The 19908-nt window shown below is 38.2% G+C and overlaps 1 protein-coding gene across 1 annotated transcript in view; it reads right to left on the bottom strand.

The window, feature by feature from the left end:
* Nucleotides 1–14871: 14871 nt before the first annotated feature.
* SACK1B (scaffolding CK1 anchoring protein B) overlaps nt 14872–19908 on the bottom strand; it is a 48621-nt gene continuing 43584 nt past the window's right edge. Inside the window, exons 3-4 of the mRNA XM_009951312.2 lie at nt 19350–19474; nt 14872–17221 (exon numbers count right to left, since the gene is read on the bottom strand). Coding sequence (XP_009949614.2) covers nt 14872–17221; nt 19350–19474 — 2475 coding nt within the window. The remainder of the gene's footprint in view (nt 17222–19349; nt 19475–19908) is intronic.

Genomic DNA, 19908 nt, shown 5'->3' on the forward strand with positions numbered 1-19908 from the left:
AGTAAAACTGACAAATAAAAGCAAAAGTCAGTTTGATTTGGGGTATTTCTGGTCCCATATAGCTATTCAGTTCAAAGTGCTTTAGAGAGTGTTATAATCAGAGAAGTGCCTAGCACTTTATAAAAACCTCTCTTTTCCGATGGTTTTCTTACTGGTTGTCTTAAAATGCATCCCCAGAGTTTTGATGTTTCAGTGAAGCCTAGGTACAAAATGCAGATCTACAACCAAAAGAAATTTGTTACAAAGAAGGAAAAAGGAAGCAAAGTTTCTGATTTTGAAATAAGCTCCAGACTGATGGTCATGTTTATCGGTTCTAACCCAGCTCTTTGCAAGGGTGTGTAGCACATCGTTGTGGAGTCAAGTTTAGCCCCTGGCTTACAGCAGGTATGTCAATTGCTTGTTCAATTAGTGTGGTCACTCCCTCAGCATGGCTCAACAAAACCCACCTTAAAACATTGGGAGCTACTGGCAGAGGCTTGGTAACTTAATTTTACATTTTTTTGTGCAAATGTCAGTGAGCAGACAAGCAGCAGCTCCCAGGGGCTGGAGATGCCAGGGTCCTGGAGAGGGTTACCAGCCCTAGGCCCCATGCCATGTCTCCTAGTGAGACGTTGGCATCCAGGCAGAGCTCAGCCCTCCTCACTGCTCAGGTTTCAGTCTCTTTACCAGTTGTTAAGAAGGGTACCTTGATTTTGACCCACCTGGGAGCCATTCCGCAGAGGAATCCGCCTCTATCTGTGGCCAGCAAGAGAACACATGGCTGATGAAGGAGTACAGTGAAACCCTTCCTGACTCTGCAGAAGGTGTGTGCATCTTCCACCATCCTTTCTGGGTGGTTTGTCCAGGAGCCTCTGTCATCCTACTCACTTCTATGGGAAGCACCGGTAGCCTGCCTCCTACCTACAGCACAGTGTTTGCCTGCTCTCACTGCCATGAGGAGAAGCAGCCACACAGATCCCTACCATTTGTCAGCTCATTTCCCCATATTGGCAGAAAACTGTCAGGAAAAAAAACCCAAATAGCAGAGCGGAATTAATCTTACAAATGTTAAGCAATCTTGCTTGGAAAAGAAACAAAGAATTATCATTTTATTGCCACAGTATATTTCTTAAAGCAAAATCAAACAGGCTAATTTAAGAGCACCATTGAAACTATTGCAATGATTGTGGAGCAAGTCACATACAAACATTCTTAGTTAAAATTTTAAAAAGCTGAAGATATTTATTCAGAGCTGTACTGCTGCAAGTTCTGTAAATTACAATGACTAATGTTAAAAGAGATTTACACAGCACAGTTGTTCCCACCTTTTTCACAAGCCTATAAAGTTGCACTCAGCCTATTCAAATAAACCTGGTTGTAAGTTATTGAAGTAGTTCAGCCAAATAATCAAGAGATAAACTTATTCAGCACTCTGTCCTGAAGGTTATAATGCATATAACTGAGAAAATTTAAAAATGGATACATTAAGGGGCAATTTAGAAACTCTTACTGGCTAGGCAGAAAGGAAATGAGACTGCAGTGGCCAGTTGTACAATGGGCACAGTGGAGGTATTGTGACTTGTTCCTGGCAGGATGCAGACAGGTAAATGAAAGCGTTTTTTTTCTTTTCTTTTTGCAGTGGGCTTACTATGCACTGGGAAGAGCAAAAATGGACCAGAAAACAGATCAGCAAAAGTACTACCCACACAACACCCATTTTATTCACAAATGTTCTGGCTTGCAAGCTAATTCTGTTTTAGTGATTTTAGTTTTCAGTTAAGTTTCTTTTAAGTAACTGCAAATTTTTAAGCCTCAAAAGCCAGCCCGGTTTCTGTCTGACTGTGGAGTCACTGGTGCCCAGTCGCCTGCCAATATTACAGTTTTCTGATCACTAAAGTTCTGCTTTTAGCATCCCTAAGGGGCTTGGATCTTGCTGGCAGAGAGACTCATCATCTCTCTCACATCTATGCCTTTACAGTTTCTCAGTTAAGCTTTCCCCCACTTATTGCATTTTAGGTACCTGGTCCATCTATGCCTGGTCTGTGCATGCCCCTTGTTGATGAAGAAGGTTCACGCAAAGCCAAGGGAAAACCAGTAGTTCCTCCAGATTACCCCTGTAAGAGCACCACTGATGAAGCTGAGCTATCAAGTAGCAAAACAGACAAGGACAAAAACAGAGGTACCTGTTGATTAGGGCACTTATTCATGGGAAGAGGTAATCCTGCCTTTTTTGTCATTGCATCCAGTTCTGCTTCTTTATTCTAGCTTAGAGGACAAATGGAAGATAAAAAAATGGGGTTGCAAGGCTTGTTTAGAAGCTGAGCCCTAGCTGGCTACATAAGAAACCTGTGGAAGAACTGCTGAATCTTAATTTCCCAAGTGCTAATGCAGTCTTTAATTTTAAAAATATTGCCCATCCTGAAAATCAGGACTTGGAACTGCCCTCACTTGGGTGTAAATCAGCATGGAAATTGCCTCAGTGTTATTTAGATGTAGCAGCTGTAGGCTCTAGTATTAGCTGGAAGTAATGAATACATTATAAACTGTGTTCACAGCAAGCAGAACCCATTCATTCACACTACTTTTATTTTATGATTTGTCTGTAGTTTTTCATCTATACAGGGAATATGCATCATGTACATGAAAAAAAACCTCAAAAAGATATTTGAAAAAGTCTGTCATTAGGTGCCTCTTTTCTATACCCTTTCTTTGGATAATCACCCTTTTATGCCTCCGTCATCATCATACTGAAAGCAAATTAATTATATGTTTCCTAAATATCACTTCATATAATTGATTAGTAGCTGAAGTAAACCTCAAAGAATGCTCTGTTCTTAATTTTGGAGGCCAGTAAGGAACCATCTGCAAAACCAGGACTGTTTATTAATATGCCTTTATTCTGAGACATTTTAGCACCTTGTCAGGTCAAACACATAAATATTAAATAATTTTGTATTATTTAATACTACAAATATTATATATGTATATTAATATCATATGGTATATAATCAGTTATTACATAAAGATTGCTATCAAACCAATACATTGATACTGAACCTCAGAAACTGTGGATGGCTTAAATGCCAGTTGGTTGTATCTATACTTTTGCCAATGCAAAAAAACAGAGTCATCCAAGCATGCTGTGAACTATGGCACTTCAGATACTTTAGAAATCTCATCATAACTGCAAAATTGGCTGTAGCTTGCACATTTATCTGGAGTATCATTATGCAGTGATGCTGTTGCTATGCTGTAACCATAAATGCATGGGTAGCAGTGTGGGGAGAGAAGAAATTTCTTTTGGGAAATGAGGGAAAACTGAAGATCAGGTGTTTTATCATGATTATGTGCATGAAATTTTCATCAGATGAGGAACACCATGGACCAGACCTGCTTGAGACTTCTCAGAAGTGCTTACAGGAACAGAGCTATTAACTCACTGTACTGATGAGGTCAGATTCCTATTTCTCACGGTTTTATGTCACTTTGTGTTTTCCAATGGAGAAGTGACAAATCATACCACTGGTCCCTTCACTGGTTTCCTCAGCACTTCTCCCTGCCACAAGAGTCTGCTCTCACCTGGAAAGGAATATAAAAAATATTGGTGTGGAGAGACTTTTCCTTTTTTTTTTTTTTTTTCCTTTCTGTGATATTCAGGAAGATGTTTAAGTTTCTCAAACAGTTCCCCTGTCTGTAACAGAAATCTTGCTGAGTTGGCCACTCATCAACATCAAGTGAAAAGATTTTGGAACTGAATTTTCTAACTATTTAACCTGACAGCGCATGAGCCAGGAAAGGATGCAGGTCTTCTACCTCCAGATTTGAGCTCTGACACTTGAAATAAATAAATAGAAACAATTACAGGGAAGACAGGGAATACCTGCAGAATATTTATCCAGTTGGAGGAGACAGGAGTTTATCCAGTTGCTGGGAAGCACTAAAAACACCAGATGAGGTTCCCCCTCCACTGCGCACTGAGCACGCTGAGCACCGTGCTGGCACGGCCTCTGCCTCATCTCAGCGGTGCTCAGTGCATGCAAACTCAGCGCTCTGCTCACATAAATAACAAAGGGTTGTAGCTTTTGCAATTTTCAGAGATTTCTGTTTAAAGACTAAAGATGCAGATAAGCATGGTCCTTTGTGTGAAATGCTAGCCTGGGCTTTACAATATGTCACCTTGTTTTGTTTGTCACTTCAAAGCACTGCAAATTTGGCTTGCTGCTGGCAGGGAATTAAAATATGCCTATGTACTTTTGGCTGCCTCAGGCACACCGAGGGACTTATATGTTTTTCTCTTCTTTTTCCCATTTAATTAAGAGATTTATAGATGGGCATGCAAGTATGACGATATAAAAGCTTTGACCCACATTCCTTCTCACATTAAAAAAATTTCTAAAGAGTTCAAGGGCATAATGGTGCTTGCTTCTCAAGTAAGAGGGAAAAAGTATTCAGTTACTTGTGAAGGAATATGCTAAAATATGCTTCATGGTATACTTCCTGAAACTTGAGGTAGCTAATGTTTGCAAGGTCATGTCTTTTGTGTTTCCTATAATTTTGGAACCCAAGGCAGTTGTGGCAATGAAGGGAGCTATTTAAAATTCAAAGGAAGAGGATTTATTAATTAATAAAAGGTGTTTGATCTTGAGGAAGGAAAAAATAAGATTAATTTAGAAAAACAGAAACCAATACATCATTCCTGCTCTAACTTATATAGTTATTTTCTATTTAATTTATTTATAATTCAGACTTTCTAAGACTTGCCATCTAAAGACGCCTATACATTCGTGACGTTCTTCTCAAAATAAGCTCTCCAAGTTGTCCATGTGACCAAAATTCAGTATGTTATTCCCTAGAAAGTTGCCCCTTCTGAAGTGCAAACTCAGTTGTGAACCCTCTGACTCTCATTATGTGATTGATGGCATCATTTCCAAAATCACACAAGTAATTTGCACGCTTTACAGATTTGAAAAGTATTTCTCTCTCTCCTTTAAAAATCAGCAACAGTTGAGCACAATGAATATTAGAAGTCCAGATACAGCACTTAACCCCTCCCTAAAAAAAAAAAACACAACCCAAAACCCAACCCCAAACCACTATCATCTCAGTGATTTTGCAAATGGAACTTCAGTTTCCAAATCCCATGATTTTTAACATTTTGCTTCAAAACTGAGCATGAGATATTTATAATATCTGGTGGTGTTTTATTCTTTCCATTGCTACTAGGTCAGTAAAAGCAGATGTGTGTCAGACCTTACGCAAGAGTACATCCAAGTGTAATGCTCACTCTTTTTGATGAGGTTTAATAGTGCTTGCTCAAGGAAATGCAAATTAAGTATACATCAATTGAACTCAGTCTGCCAACTATCAAATTAATTTACTAATCTCTCAAGGTCATCAGATTAACATTGTTATAAATAATTGATCTGAAAATAATTCAAGCAAATTATTGGTTTGTGAACTGAATAAAATATTGCCTGTTAACTTAAAGATTATAGACTGTAAATTTTTATCTACGGAGACAGCAATCTCTTTCGAATTGTAGATCATCGTTGAATGTATTTGATGTCTTTAGAGGCTGGAAAATAAGCGTGTGTGCGTATATATACAAGCATATGTATATAACCATCAAAATATTAGCTCTGTAACAAGCGATACTCCTCAGGAAAAATATAGCTTCTGTTTAAAAATCCCACAGAATTTGATTGAAATAGTGTAATAAACATGGTGTTAAACACAAATCTGTGAAAAGTGGCTTTGAAGACCAGTGTAGGAGGTGCAACTTGAGCCCACAGGTTTTCAGTGGAGAGCTAAAGCCAGTATGTGGTGCAGAAGCCCTGGTAGAAGAAAAAGTATGAACACATATGAGACACAAAGGTGCCCTCTGTTTTACTCTCATTGTAATTGCTTTTTGCTCTCTGGCCACCTCTGTGGGGTGAGTGGGAAAAAAGGACAAAAATGCTCCAGGCAAGACTTTAGTTCTGTTTATAACCTCCTAAAGGTTCAATACTTTATTTTTTGGGCAGTGTTACTGCTTGAAGTCTGCAGACTGTATATGACAAAACCGTAAGAAAACTAAGTTTAAAAAAAAACTAGTTTGTGGAACTTCCACTCTTGAAATCTGCAGAAGCAGGCACACTTCTCCCTTGCAGCTTGTATCTTCCCAGGAAGAAGGACACTCTTTTAGATTTGTAATTTCCGATTCTGTCTCTGCCCAATCATTTGAAGCATCAAAGGACGATGGACAACAGCAGAAAGGCTCCATAGTGAGTTACTTGGCTGAAAAGAGGTTGTGTACAGTGACATTTCTCCAGAATATTCCCCCCACCACTGAGAATTTACAGTACAGGGACAGTCTGAGCCAGAGATGTGTATCAGTTAAATAACTAAAACACAGCATTTTACTTACTTAAGTGTCAAGTAACCAGTGACAGATGTTGTAATCCTAAAGGATTTTTATGTGGGGTGTGAGAACAAAATCTGCTGACAAACAGGCTTCTGATCTTCCCAAATCTCCTTTCCTCCAGCACTTGTTTGTTTTTCCCCAAACCCTTGCCCTCCACAGAAAAAAGGAGGAACAGAGGGTATGAACCTTGAGGCATGCGGGACACCTTTGACAGCACTTCTCTGTTTTATCAGTGTGAGACTAAGTATATGGCAACCACCTGCTTCCCTATGGCCTGTATTGATCACTGTAATGCTTTTAATTAAGGAAACCATCATGAGAAATTTCTGAGAGTATCATGGCCCCAAGCCCTGTCTGCCTCATTGACTCATCTGCTTATAGATTTCTCTGCATCACTTGAACACAGGCACCCATGGACTTCAACAAACTGTAAGAGCCAACGGTCTGTCCCATCTGAGAAAGCATTGAGATATTTTTATTTTGAGGAGCAAGTTGGACAGAACAATAGTGAAGTCTGTGGCTGATGGGTTTGAAACTGGCCATGGCACACAAAGAGTAATGGTTAACCTTTTTTGTTGTTTAAGTGTTGGCTATCTACTGACATCTGTCACAATACAGTGCCCCAGGTACCACTAGCCACTACTTTGAGATAAAAAAATAGCTGGGTGTCTCAAATACAGTGTGAAAGTTGGTAATTTTTGAGATACACAGGATACAGCTGTTTATTATATGCAAAGATCTGCAATATCAAAATTGACAATTTTACAGGCACTTAACAGAAGCAAGATTGTCAGTTAGTATGTGTTTGTACTAAACAAGTCCCAGTTTACAACCCGGAAATGGACTTTCTAAGTCACTCATGTTATTGGTAAATTCAAGGCAGTGGAACTGGGTGGAGGTAAAACGAGGAGACACCCATGTCTATACCCACAGCTGCTCCGGTGTGTGAGAGCAGTGCAGCCTTGGGCTTCCAAGCTGCTGAAATGGGATGACAGCTCCAACTCAGCTATGAAGAATTCTTTGAGATTCAAGTAATTCTGCCATACCTCACTGTAATTATTCTAGTTTTCAATGTTTTGTCAAAAAAAGGTACATTTTAATTTTCAGTAATGAATGCCAGTACTTTCCTGTCAGAAAACCCCAACTAACATGGTCATGAGTCTTGTCGTCATTTGGCTATAGGCATAGCTTCCTACTCAATCCAGTTGATACGTCCAGAAAATGAAAAGGTACAGGTTTTAATATTTAGTCAGCGATGCTGAAATGGTGCAGACAGAGTTGCTGGCAGGGTAAGTTTAGGTTGGACCTAAGTGAGGAAAATAGGAAAGAAAGGAGAAGAGATTAGAAATGTAATGACTTGTGTGTTGGAACGGAGAAAAGGCTTGAGCTCAATTAACTGAGATGATTTTTACCTATATTACTATGTAAGTAGAAGTTCCTGTACAAGTAGGAGCCTTGGTATTATGCATACAGGTACATACATGTGTGCCTGCATACCTACCGTCACAACCCCGACCATTAAAGTTTCCGTATGCGGTAGCTGACTAACCACCTCACTGTTTTATAATCTTTGTCTTTTCAACTTTTTACTTCCTCTCTTCCTCTTCATTTCCTTCCTCCATTAAGTATAAATATAGACCCTAATCTGTTCAGAAAGGCTACTATGTTTCCTACTGGTTTTTCAAAGGCACTGAGCAAATACTCAGAATTCAAAATCAATTTCTCATTAGCCATTCAGTAGTAGTGTGCACTCATGCATGGAGTTGTCTGAAGCTAATTCTCTCAAGCAATGTGGTGGAAGTGATTTTTTCCAATAGCATTTACAAGGCAAGAGGCAGGCAAACAGATTTCTGAAGGATGTTTCATGTAAATAGGAAAGAGGAAAGTAATGTGGAGATGGAAGGATACAGAAAAGACTATTGAACTTGACATCGCTAGCAAGGCAGAATTAACAGGAAGGCAAACAATTCTGAAATGTCAGAGCAAGGAAGTGATAGTAAACATGGAATGCTAACATAGTTGACCTTGCCCTGTTAAATTTTTGATCCAGCTTATTGCCACCTATATTTTATTTGAAAAATTTTACACTGAAGTGATGTTGGCTTTGGTCCTCTCTCTGTTGTTTGGGTGGACTCTTGGTCCTGTAAAAGGCACAGCAGCTGTGCAAGGAGTGATGCTGCCACAAAGCAGCTTTGAGTCTTCAGTTTACAACACTTCACTCAACATATCTGATGTCAGCATTTTTAAAAAGATATTCTACATTTTGAAATGAAAAATGTTAATAACAGTATGAGCCGGTGAAAAAAAAGGACACAGGAATGAGTTGTGCTTTAAAAGACACATTTTATTTGGTAAAAAATAAAGGAATAAATTATTTCAAGACAATTTTTGGTTTGTATCTGTACATACACAGTATATCCATAACATAGCTGCTATGTAATCCAGGAATTCAGTCTTAAAAAAAAGGATTTACATATCAAGTAACAATTTTAAATGAAACCGGCACAGTCTCCTACATCTGTCAGTACTGAAACCAACTTGATAGAATTCCCTCCCCCTCCCGCCCCCCAAAATTACCCAGTAATATCTATTCTGGGTCTCGTGTGTTTGTAGCACCCCTCATGCTTGTTTTACATCATCTAGATTAGTGTTCAAAGAACACACGATTATTATTATTATTATTTTTCCTGCAGCGTTGGTGTACCAGCTTTCATTTTCAACTGGTAAAAAGTGCATTATCAATGTCCATTTATGACTTCATCTTCTGATTTTACTTGCTTCCTTTGCTGTATGTGGAAGTATGCGCAAATGCTTTTCTGTTTTGTCTGGTTGTTTTTTTAGTCATCTGAATTCACTTCCATGTCACCAGGGATCCACAGACCCTGCACTAAGGAAGATTGATCTAAACTCTGAAATCAGAATAATGATATTTTAACACCAGCACATGTGACATTGAGAAGAAACATGCCAGACACAATGTCGAAATGTGGTGTTGCCATGGGTCAAAATTACATATGGCCCAAAGAAAAATATGAAACCCTATTTTCAACAGTCTTCCAAAATACATCAGCTAGGACTACACTGAGATTTTTTACACCAAAATCTAACGAACATGCATGCCTGGTGTTATGCTTTATCCAGGGACTGCCTAGTTTAAAAAGCTAAGCATGTGTTTAATGCCTTGTTGGATGGGTTCTTCAGAGTATTATTCAAGGGCTTGGGAAGCTGTAGACAACCAGTCTGAATTTTGAGCATGTTGATTGCTAAATGAGGCAAGAACAAATAATGTACAAATGACATGTAAGCGTCCTGTGTTTGAATGCTAATAAATGAGTTGCATTCCTTTCTCAAACACAATAAAACATTGCCACTGGTGTGTAGTCATTAAAAGTATTTCTGCTTCAACTGTCATAAATTTTGTCTGCTTTGGAGAGAAAGCAAGTGATTTTTTTATCCCAGCTGTATTTGCATATGGAAGCAACACTATCAAAATAGACATGTTTCATGGGCCTCGTATCAGAAGTGATTATTCCCCCCCCCTCCCCCCCGACTACCTTTTGCACTTATCTGTGGAATTTTCAGTTAGCGTAACACATGTGGTGGGAGAATGGCGCATAGTCTTCACAGCAGCTTCCTCTGATGGGATGTCCAGTAATTTTTAGTAAACCAGATTCTCTTCCAAAAATGAGCAAAGACATTTTCAAGATATAGAAAGATTGATTTGGAAATCTAGCCCCCTATCTTTTCAGAAATAGGACTCAACCCCTTTTTAAAGTGTTACATCTATGAAAATTGCTTTTAAATACTGACCGGGGGCGGGGGGGGGGGATTATTCTAAGCAAGAAGAAGGTTAAGGGGATTAAAATTTAAGTAGTCAATATCACTAAAGTAGAAATCAGCACTACTAGCTTTGCTTAAGAGTTCTGAGCTGTCAAAATCAAATGTTTTCTTCCATCCTGTTTCTCAAGACAGAAAACAGTTCTCAGAAGATGCAACATGTCTTTGGCATCATGTCAAAATGTGAAAAATGGAGTCCTAACTGTAACTCTTAGTTTTGAGTTGAAAATGATGAAAAAATTCAGACCCTACAGAAAGGTACCAAGACATCTGTAAGCATCTGTATGAAATAAAGAATGAAATGGCAAGACGGCCTTTTGAGCATTGCAGTCTCCTCTCTTGTCACCGGGGTGCTAATGGAATATGTACTCATACAGGCAAAGATAATTGGAGTAACATGTCTCAATTACCCGTGAACTACTGCAGCTTTATGTTGCTTTAACTTTCCTGACTTAAATAAAAACAAATGAAAAAAAGCTCAAATACTGTACTGCGCAGTACAATGTTGATATGGGGAATAAATGACAATAAGTACCACAGTAATCTTACTGATCTCTCTGCATCACACAATTGCAAAGCTACTTGTTGGTTATACAGCTCACCCCACATAATGCTACAAATGAAAAAAAATATATATTTATCACAGAGCTTAGTGGAGCCATCTTAAATTTTATTTTTACATCGTCTTGCAACAGATTTTGGTATTATTTTTCTCACAACTTCTTTTACAAATGACAACATTTTTCCTAATACATTTCAGAAAGCTGAAAAACTATCAAACAGTTTTTTCTCTGAATAGTACTTTTCCAGCTATCAATGCACAAACAGCTATTGCCTGAGAAGCTTTTTTTCCTCTCAAGGTTTGTAACAAATACTACTACCCTTTTGTATTAGACAGCTGGAAAATTATTTTTTCTTAATTATTAACCGTTCTTTACATTTAGTTCACGTTTGTTGGCACGAATAAAGAGTGCAAGCGCACTAATAAGAGAACGACCAACATTTTGCAATCTGAGGAGGTAAAAATTATTTCTTACAAGGCTCAAGAAATGAAGCAATTGATTCACTGGGTGTTATGACTGTGTGCAGGGGTGGTTTATTTATGATGTGAATTGTATGGGCACAGTACGAGGAGCCTGTATCTCCTGGCTGCACTGCCCTCCGCTGCTGAGGGTGCTCCTGAGTGACAGGCTCAGCATTGCGTAACTTTGTTCGGCTTTTGCTGGCCACCCTCCTAGACCTATTATTGTGCTAATGGAGTTATTTAATATGGAAGTGACACATAATTTTTTATGGGTTTCACAGCTCCCAAGTCATTTGGCCAAACAGCAACATCTATTACTTCACAGCCTTACAAAACTGGGAGTGCACTGGGCGTGTGCAGGGTGTAACAAACTTGCAATGTGCAGAGCACATTTAGGACACATTGAAGGAAATGCATCTCCTTGGAAAAGCAGAAACATCAAGACAAGCATTGGGAAGAGGAAGTTCAAAAATATAAACTCTATTTTTCCCTCCAGAAATGTGCGTATCCTTTTTCTTTACTGATGCAGGCATCTTTTTTTCCTCCCTCATACTTTTCCTTTCTATTTTCTGAATAGCTGGGTTCCCACAGAGACATGAGGCAAATCAGACAGGTCTGGGTGAGAACTGTTTTCTCACCTTTAACACACAATTCTGAAGGGAAGAAAATAGCAGTTGGTCCTCGCACCAGCTGTGGAGCTCCCCCACCTTCAAAGCCACAGCTGCAGGCAGGGCATCGGGCTGCTCTTACCGTGGTGTCAGAGCCTCGTGCTCCTCAAGAAGCATTTGGTCTTGTAACATTTCTAAAATAGTGGTGTCAGTACATTAAGTGTTTGATCCTACTTCCACTGAGGTCTGTGCAGTCTTTTGCATTTATTTCAATTAACCTCGGATCAGGCCTTAATGTAGCAACATTCCTATGTGGGATCTAGTGAGGAGAGATCTGAAAACGAACAAAAAAGCTAGTTCTACTATGATTATTTTTTTTCATTATTAAGTCTATGTGCAGGCTCTTCACTGAAGGCTCTTACTCTTCTGTGTAGGTACAAAATCGCAGTACATATCTATAAACATAGATGACTTGGTAAATTAAAATATCTGCCTTCTCAGGACTCTCTAATTGGCAATTATTTCAAAAAATAAAGTAAAATATTTCCAAACTGTATCAAAACTGATTTCCCAAGGTTTATTACAAAATGGAAAGCACTGTCACTTCAAAACTTGCCCCAAGATCCTTGTTCTCCCTATCTCATTTCCTTCCCAAATACAATACTGCCTACAAGTGTATGTCACAGCTTGTAAGAGTATGAGGGAACACTAACAATCCTCCTAAATCCTACCCCCACCATTTTTAGCACCACCTGCATCTCATTAAGTTCCTTTGCTGCATTGTTAATTCAGGCACTACCCTGGATAAGAGTTATAAAAAGTACAGTATTGCACTGCTGTTTGCTGCGTAGCTGTGAAAGTATATTGTGCCTACACTGAAAATATGGTTAGCGCACTAAGACACTCCTTGCCTTCGGTTTGAAAATGCTACCCCTGTTGGGACAGTATGTTTCAGTATAAATGTTCATTTGTGAAAAACACCAACTATGGCATTTCAGAAAGGAGTGAACAAAGTCACCAGCGATCATCAAGAAATTCATAAAATCTCCTCCGTGTTCACAGGTAAAGGGGAGACCTAAACTTCCAGCAGAGGACTGAGATGCAAGACTTTGTCACTCTACATAAATAAATACCATCACAACAGTGAAACAGTTACTGTTATGATGCATCAGCCTAAAAGTTTGCGCGAGAAACAGTTTGAATAAACATCTGACACTGCTTCACTGAAATCACTGACAATAACTACAGTGAGTTCACAGGAGCCCGAGCAGATTCTCAGTGAGATGTAGATTTCCATATAAAATCTCTTCTCAGGGCCACATGTAGAAAAGACAAATCAACCTGATCTAGCTGGTGCATGAAACGCCTTTTGACATTTCTTTCTAAAAAGCAAAGCCAAGACCTTCATATTGGGACTCCTCCATAGAACTGCAGGACCTTTAAGATCTAAGAGTGAAGTGGTCTCCCAAAACATGCTCCTGAAACACGAAGACCCTGTATAAGAATTAGAAAGCTTTCAGCAATTAATCTTCCCTAATTTCTGAATTTGGAACAAAACTGTCACAGAGCATCTTGCAGATAAATGGTTATGGCACTCTTCTAAGAGACAAACTCCACATCCTGGAGGGTATGAGCCAGCTGGATATTCCGGCTGCGCACTGCAGATAAGAAGTGGATGCCACGCCGCTGCCCAAACACATCACCATGTCTGTGTTTTTTGTAAGCACTAACCTGGTGTAGTCACTTAATATTGGGAATTTCTGTAAGACTGAGGGCTTGGATGAACAAAAATGTGTCCCTTGGACTGCAGTCAGATGCCTAAATACCTTCATTAAGGTTAAACACCTGCTACTGTCACCCTTCACTGATACTTTCTTTGGCTTAGGAGAGGTGCCTTATTGTTTGATGCGGTGACTCTTACGAACCTCATTTTTAGATGCCTAATTGCTCCTGGCCTTGTAGTGTTCATCCTGACATAAGGCAGCACTGCAGGGCTGAGCTTGCAATTTCCCTCATATGCCTAGTCTAAGCCCTTATAACCTTTTTTAAAAACATATGTTATTAAAGCCGAAGTTGTAAATATATCTGGCAACATTTAAAACAGACTGTGGCATGTGAAACTCAAAAACTTACCTGAGAAATGGAAGTCCACAGATAATTTTTTTTTTTTTAAACACCAAATAGAAAGATGTATCAAAAAGCTATTTTTAGAATACATTACAGAATACTGGCATGTTATACAAATGTAATTAACTCACTGAAATTTAAATGAGTTGTAAGTTACGTTCAAGGCACCTTTTTGATAAATAGTTTTTTAACATTCATTCTACATTCACACTAGTTTAACCATGTAAACAAGTCTGTGAAAGCTCAGATTAAGGTCACTTTAAGATCTGTGTGCCAAATACTTCAGAAAAATATCATATTACATGGAAAATTCAATAAAGTAAGATAGATCCATCTGCTGCCCAAACAGTTCGATAGATGCTATGGGGTAAATTATTAACAAGATGAAACCTAAAAGAGGTTTTCAAAAATTAGTTTAAAGACAAGTAACATGCAATGCACTAACATTTATCATTTGAAAGTGTACATAAATGTTGAAAAAATGCAAGCCACTATTCCTAGTGCTATCCTATTTTTAAAGGGCAAGTCTTTGGAAACAGTGTTATTTGAAGTTTAAAAACATCCTCCATCTTTTTTTCCCCACACTTAATTTTACAATATGCTAGTACATACTTTCTTCACAAGGAAAATGTATAAAATCTATCTTACAATATAAACACTATAAACAACTCCATTGAGACGTCTTCTGGACACATAATTTCTTAAGAAATATTAAGACTTAAGTATAACAATTCTAGAGTAATTATGCAAAAAACATGTACATTCATTCCAATGTCATAGACCCAAGAAGAAACCCAAGTAAGCTCTACAAAAGTTGCCCATCAATCTTGTCCAGTTAAGATTATGTCCAGCTTTGCTACTCTTGCTGTATATCAACATAATGAACAAAAGTTTTACTTGCTTTTGTGTAGGAAGTTCCCAAACTTTTGCATAAATCCTCTCAGCTTATTTTCATTAGGCTGCAATGGATGATAAGCAGTCGAGTTGTAGCTGACCATGTGATTACTCCTGCCGTAATTATTCCCTAAGGTCTTGCTTTTGATATCTGAGAGATGTGAACTGCTGTTGAGTGTGTTTCCTGCAAGTTGGCTAGCATTTTCCATCTTGCAGAATGGCTCAAAGCGGCTATAAACACGCCTTTCACTCAAACGAGGTCTTAGCTCCTCTTGGCGTTTTGAGCTTGCCAGCTGTGGTGTCATTGAACTTGCTCTTTGAAGAGCAGAAACAGGGGTACTTTCAGGAGCAGTATTTGTGGTGACTTCCTTTACGTCTTGATACTGAATTTGTTCTGTATTAAATCTTGGGGTAGATGCATCTCCTGCAGTTTCTATGAACTTACTTTCAAGGGGGCACAAGAGAGGACACTTTTTATTGCTTTCATCAGATGGAGGTTTTTGAGATTTTGGTGACTTTGGAGACTTTGTTGGGCTCCCGGTGACATCTTCTTTACTTCTGTTCAAGCTACCTTGAGAATTCGATGATGTGTTTCTCTTTCTCCTTGGGGAACAATCTGTCTTATTCTCAGAAATCTTTGGTTTTTGATTCTCTTCCTCAGAAACCAGTGTGTCAGAACTACTACACATTCTGTAAAAGGAAGGACCTTTGTTTTTTGACAAGTTTTCCTTCTTGTCTGGTGTGAGATTAAGAAGCGACCGCAATTTCTGGGATCCTTTCTTTAGAAAACTTGGGGAATTCTTACTTTCTTTCTTTGATGTGCAATCCTTACAAGACTCCTCTTTGTTAGCTTCAGTGAGAGCAGCCATAGAGATTGCCTTGCTAGCAGTCGGGCTCTTTAGCTCCTCTTTGAGGTTCTTTTCATCCTGTGGCAAGGGGTTGGTCACACTGTGCAAACTTTTAGAACACTTCAGCGTGTCTTCTGGAAGTTTTGGACTAACTGGCTCCTTAAGTCTATGCCTAGTCAATGTGCTGTAAACGTAACTGGATGCATGTTTGTTGGCACCAGGGTCTAATATGGACTTTGAGTTAAACATGGGAAAACTTCTCCTTTTTAGCATGTTTTCTTTTTGAAGGTTTTTCAAATTTTCTGCATGTTTGTCTGCACACAGTGTTGTGTACAAATAGAGAGATGAGTCGCCCGTTGCATTTGAATTTACACTAGGTTTTGTGTCATCTGCGATATGAATTCTGTGGGGTTTTGGTGCATCTGATTTAATTGGGATGTTTGTGCTAGGATCTTCTAAAATACTATCTGTTCCATTTTCCACACTTGGAGCTTGATTAGATGTCCCTTTAGGTGTTGCACTTCCCTCTGACCCAATTATAGTTGAATTTGAAGAACTTGCACAGCTGCTTACTTCCTGCTGTTCAGGTAAGGTTGGCTGAAACACCAACGACGATCGTAAGCGAGAATGGGAATACAGTGCATGAGCTTTAATATTTTCAGCTGTGTCATAGCTATCATATCTGTCACCCAAGGCTGACCCATTGGACTCTACTGGATAATCTGACTGGTCATTCAAATATGATTTAATTCGCCAGTTACGTAGGAAAGATTTTGTTGTGTGTTCGAGGGTCGGCATCCTTTGCTGCAGATGGCGGATATGATTATCTGTCCCATTAAATGACCTCCGTACAATTGAATTTCTTTCTGCAAGATTTACCTTTGGTCGTGAAAACTGATCAGCAAAACTTTGCTGGGGTGTATTGTAGTTATTTGCATATCCTCCTCGTAACGAAGAAACAATACTAAGGCTATCAGATGGCATTTTCCAAGCATTTGATGGATTGTTGGCTCTATTGATAGCTCTGTTGAGCAATAGGTAAGGTGTCCTTTCTGGCTTCTCCCCAGCATAACTATGTCTCTTCCAGTGCTCATTTTTTTCACTAGGTTGATACTGTTGGATTGGATTTTGCATATTAAAACCTGGATGAAATGGTTGTTTATTATAGGCTTGATTTCTCAAGACATATTTATCCATTTCATTTACCGCATATCTTCCGTGAGTTTTCCAACAAACAGGATCTATCTTGTGAACCTTGTCTTGCCTACCAAAAAGGTTTCTTTGGCTAGAAACTGAAGCCAAGGAAGACACTGAGTGTTGGTATGTATCATTATCCCAGAGTGTCCTGCGACTGTTTACCCGTGCTAGTTCTGGAGCAAATGAGCTAGGAACAGAAGAACGGGCGTACAGTGTCCTGAACTCTTCATCAAAGGATTCGACCAGCTGTCCTGTGATAACTTGAACCATACTGAGGTTGGTTTTTTCAAATGACCACATAAAGCTGAAAGAAAAACAAATGACCATTAGAAACAGTTCTTCTGAACTGAAGCAGTATGCTGGTCCTTCTTGACAAGAAAGCTTTCACACAAACCTGGGTTTTGTACAAAGACTTTATAAATAAATAAATAAATTGTGAGCATGATTCATGTAATTTGGATTTGGAAGGCGTAATCTAATACAGTCAAACTCAGCTGGAGACTTTCCATTGCTTTCAGTGGGAGCAGGAATGAGTCTGTAACTACTTAATTGCCCTTATAAAAAAGGATATTATAAAAAAGTATTCACAAATGTAGAACAGTGGAGTACAAATATCTAATGGATGAAAATTACCTCTACAAAGACTGAGCCAGGATTGACTAGACCCACTGTATTTACTCCTGAGTCAGAGAATGTTAATGTGTGGTTATGCTGTGAAAAAAATACACTGGAAATAATATGCAGAACTGCTTCAACAGTTCTAAATGTACTTCACTCTAAACACACGTTTAAAAAGATGCCACTCAGAGCTGTTAAAAAGTTGACATTTTCTACTATGCCCACTGGACATGTCTTTTAATTGCAATAATGATATTCTGACGAAGAAAATTTTTGTCTTTTCTATTATACTTAGGCTGAACACATGCTCAAATCTAAGTAGCGACAGCTATTTTACAGCTACAAAATGAGACAAAATACATTAACATGTTCATTAAGGATGTTTCAAAAAGCCTAGTATCATGGTGTCAACAACATGCAATGTTTAAATTACAACAAAGAAAAAAATCTGGTTTGCATCCTATTTTCATGAAAAAAAAAAGAAAAAATAAATTAAATCAATGAATGTTTTATTTGCATTTGTCTTCTGGAAAATAGAGTTGTAGTCATGTAAATAGTTGGCTGAGTTTTTTTACTTGTTTTGTTAGTTTTCTATTTTTCAGGAAAGAATAGTGTGCTTAGATTAAATCAAATCATGCTGCATAAGTATTTTCTATTAATTTTCACAATTAAGAATAATTTATTTGTAATATTTGGAAAAAACCTAAACTTAAAATTGAGTTCAGAGAGCAAGAATTCAGAAAGACTTATCCTTCCTGTTACAGATCACTAGATTCTTTTACAAAGCAAGCTTAATTTCTACAGAAATTGATGATTCCAGCCCCTGTGGTGCTAGGTCTTGAAGCAGTGTTATTTTTCAAAATGAAATCAGAAAAACTATCACATTCTCACAGACTCTAACACGGTGTGTAGGTCTCAAAGCAGGCAGATTCTGGACTCTTACACTGATTCACTTATGAATTTGTCACTTACATCACTACCATTTAAACACATCACTCTGAATTTGGGGCTGGCTGAGACTTAGAGGAAACCAGATTTTTGAAAGCTTACAGTGGTGGAAATATATTAAAGTCAGTGGCTGTGGATCTGGCACCCAGGCACTATGTCCCCAGAAACTAACCCAGTAGGCCAAACGAGAGAAGTGTATCATGAAAAGAAGGAAAATATTTAATAACGTGTGAGATAAAACTGTCCCTGCTTTAACTTAGTTTTTTTTCCAGCTCTGCAAAGCTGTAAGTTCTTCCAGCCTGTGCTTTGCACACATACACTGAAAATAAAATAGAAAGTAGAATAAAGAAACTTATTAAAAAAAATAAAGAAACATAGCCAAATATAAAGGGAGACTATGTCAACTTCACTTGGGCAATTCTGAATTTGACCATGATACAGGACAGAGTGCCATAGAATAGGTCTATATCATTAGCTTTGGAAGATTATTACAAGGAGGAACTATCCATGACAGCTTATGAAATAATTTTGGCAGCCTTTTCTGGAGTGAATATTAAACAAGAATAATTCAGACAATACAAAACAAATCAGGATTTTTCTCTCTTTAGCAAGTCTCCAGCTGTAGCAAAAGCTATATCCTTTATTTCTTTTCTGTGAAAAATTAACAGAGGATCTCAAAATTTGGCTCCATGTTAGGCTAATTAGCAACAAGTATTTATGATAACTTGTTAAGTTACAGAAAAGATAACCAAATTTGCCCATGGAATTCTCTGGAAGAATTTTCAGAAACAGAAAAAAACAAATATGCAGTAGGAGACATACTGAGATGACAGGATTTCTACAAACACCTCAATGACAGATCTTACCTGTAAGAACCATATATGACTTTCTTACAGTCAACAAGAATAAATTTTTGTTCCATTTTTCCATGGAATTTTGCTCCTGTTTTAGAATAGTAATCTTGTCCTTTTACTGTCCGCACCCTCATGTTCTGAAAAAGAAAGTTATATTATTGCATGTTAATAAACTCTGCAGGGAAGTAAACGCTGATCAAACTTGTTCCCTAGGGACACAAAATGGCAAATTATTGTTTTGTCTTTAAGACTGATAAGATTCCTTAGGCCACAGAAAATGAAATTCTGCTTTTCCATAGGTAGCAGGAATACTACACAGCAGTTAAGTTTGAATTCTATTAAGAAGCTTTGTTTCACTCATGCAAACTCAGTAAATTGCACTTGGGAAATTTTCCATGTTGGATCTCAAAAGTGTGTTCAATTCTTCTCCCAGATTGTGGATGAAACTGATTCAGCTAAGTCAGTGTCTTGTGTCTTTTTTTTTTCTTTCATCTTTACTGTCACTTGGTTTTCTAAGCTTCTAGAAATAAAAAATTCAAAAGAAGTGTTACAACACCTTCTGGACTGTACT

Source organism: Leptosomus discolor, chromosome 2 (assembly GCF_034619465.1).
Source record: "Leptosomus discolor isolate bLepDis1 chromosome 2, bLepDis1.hap2, whole genome shotgun sequence".
NCBI classification, from domain to species: Eukaryota; Metazoa; Chordata; class Aves; order Leptosomiformes; family Leptosomidae; genus Leptosomus; species Leptosomus discolor.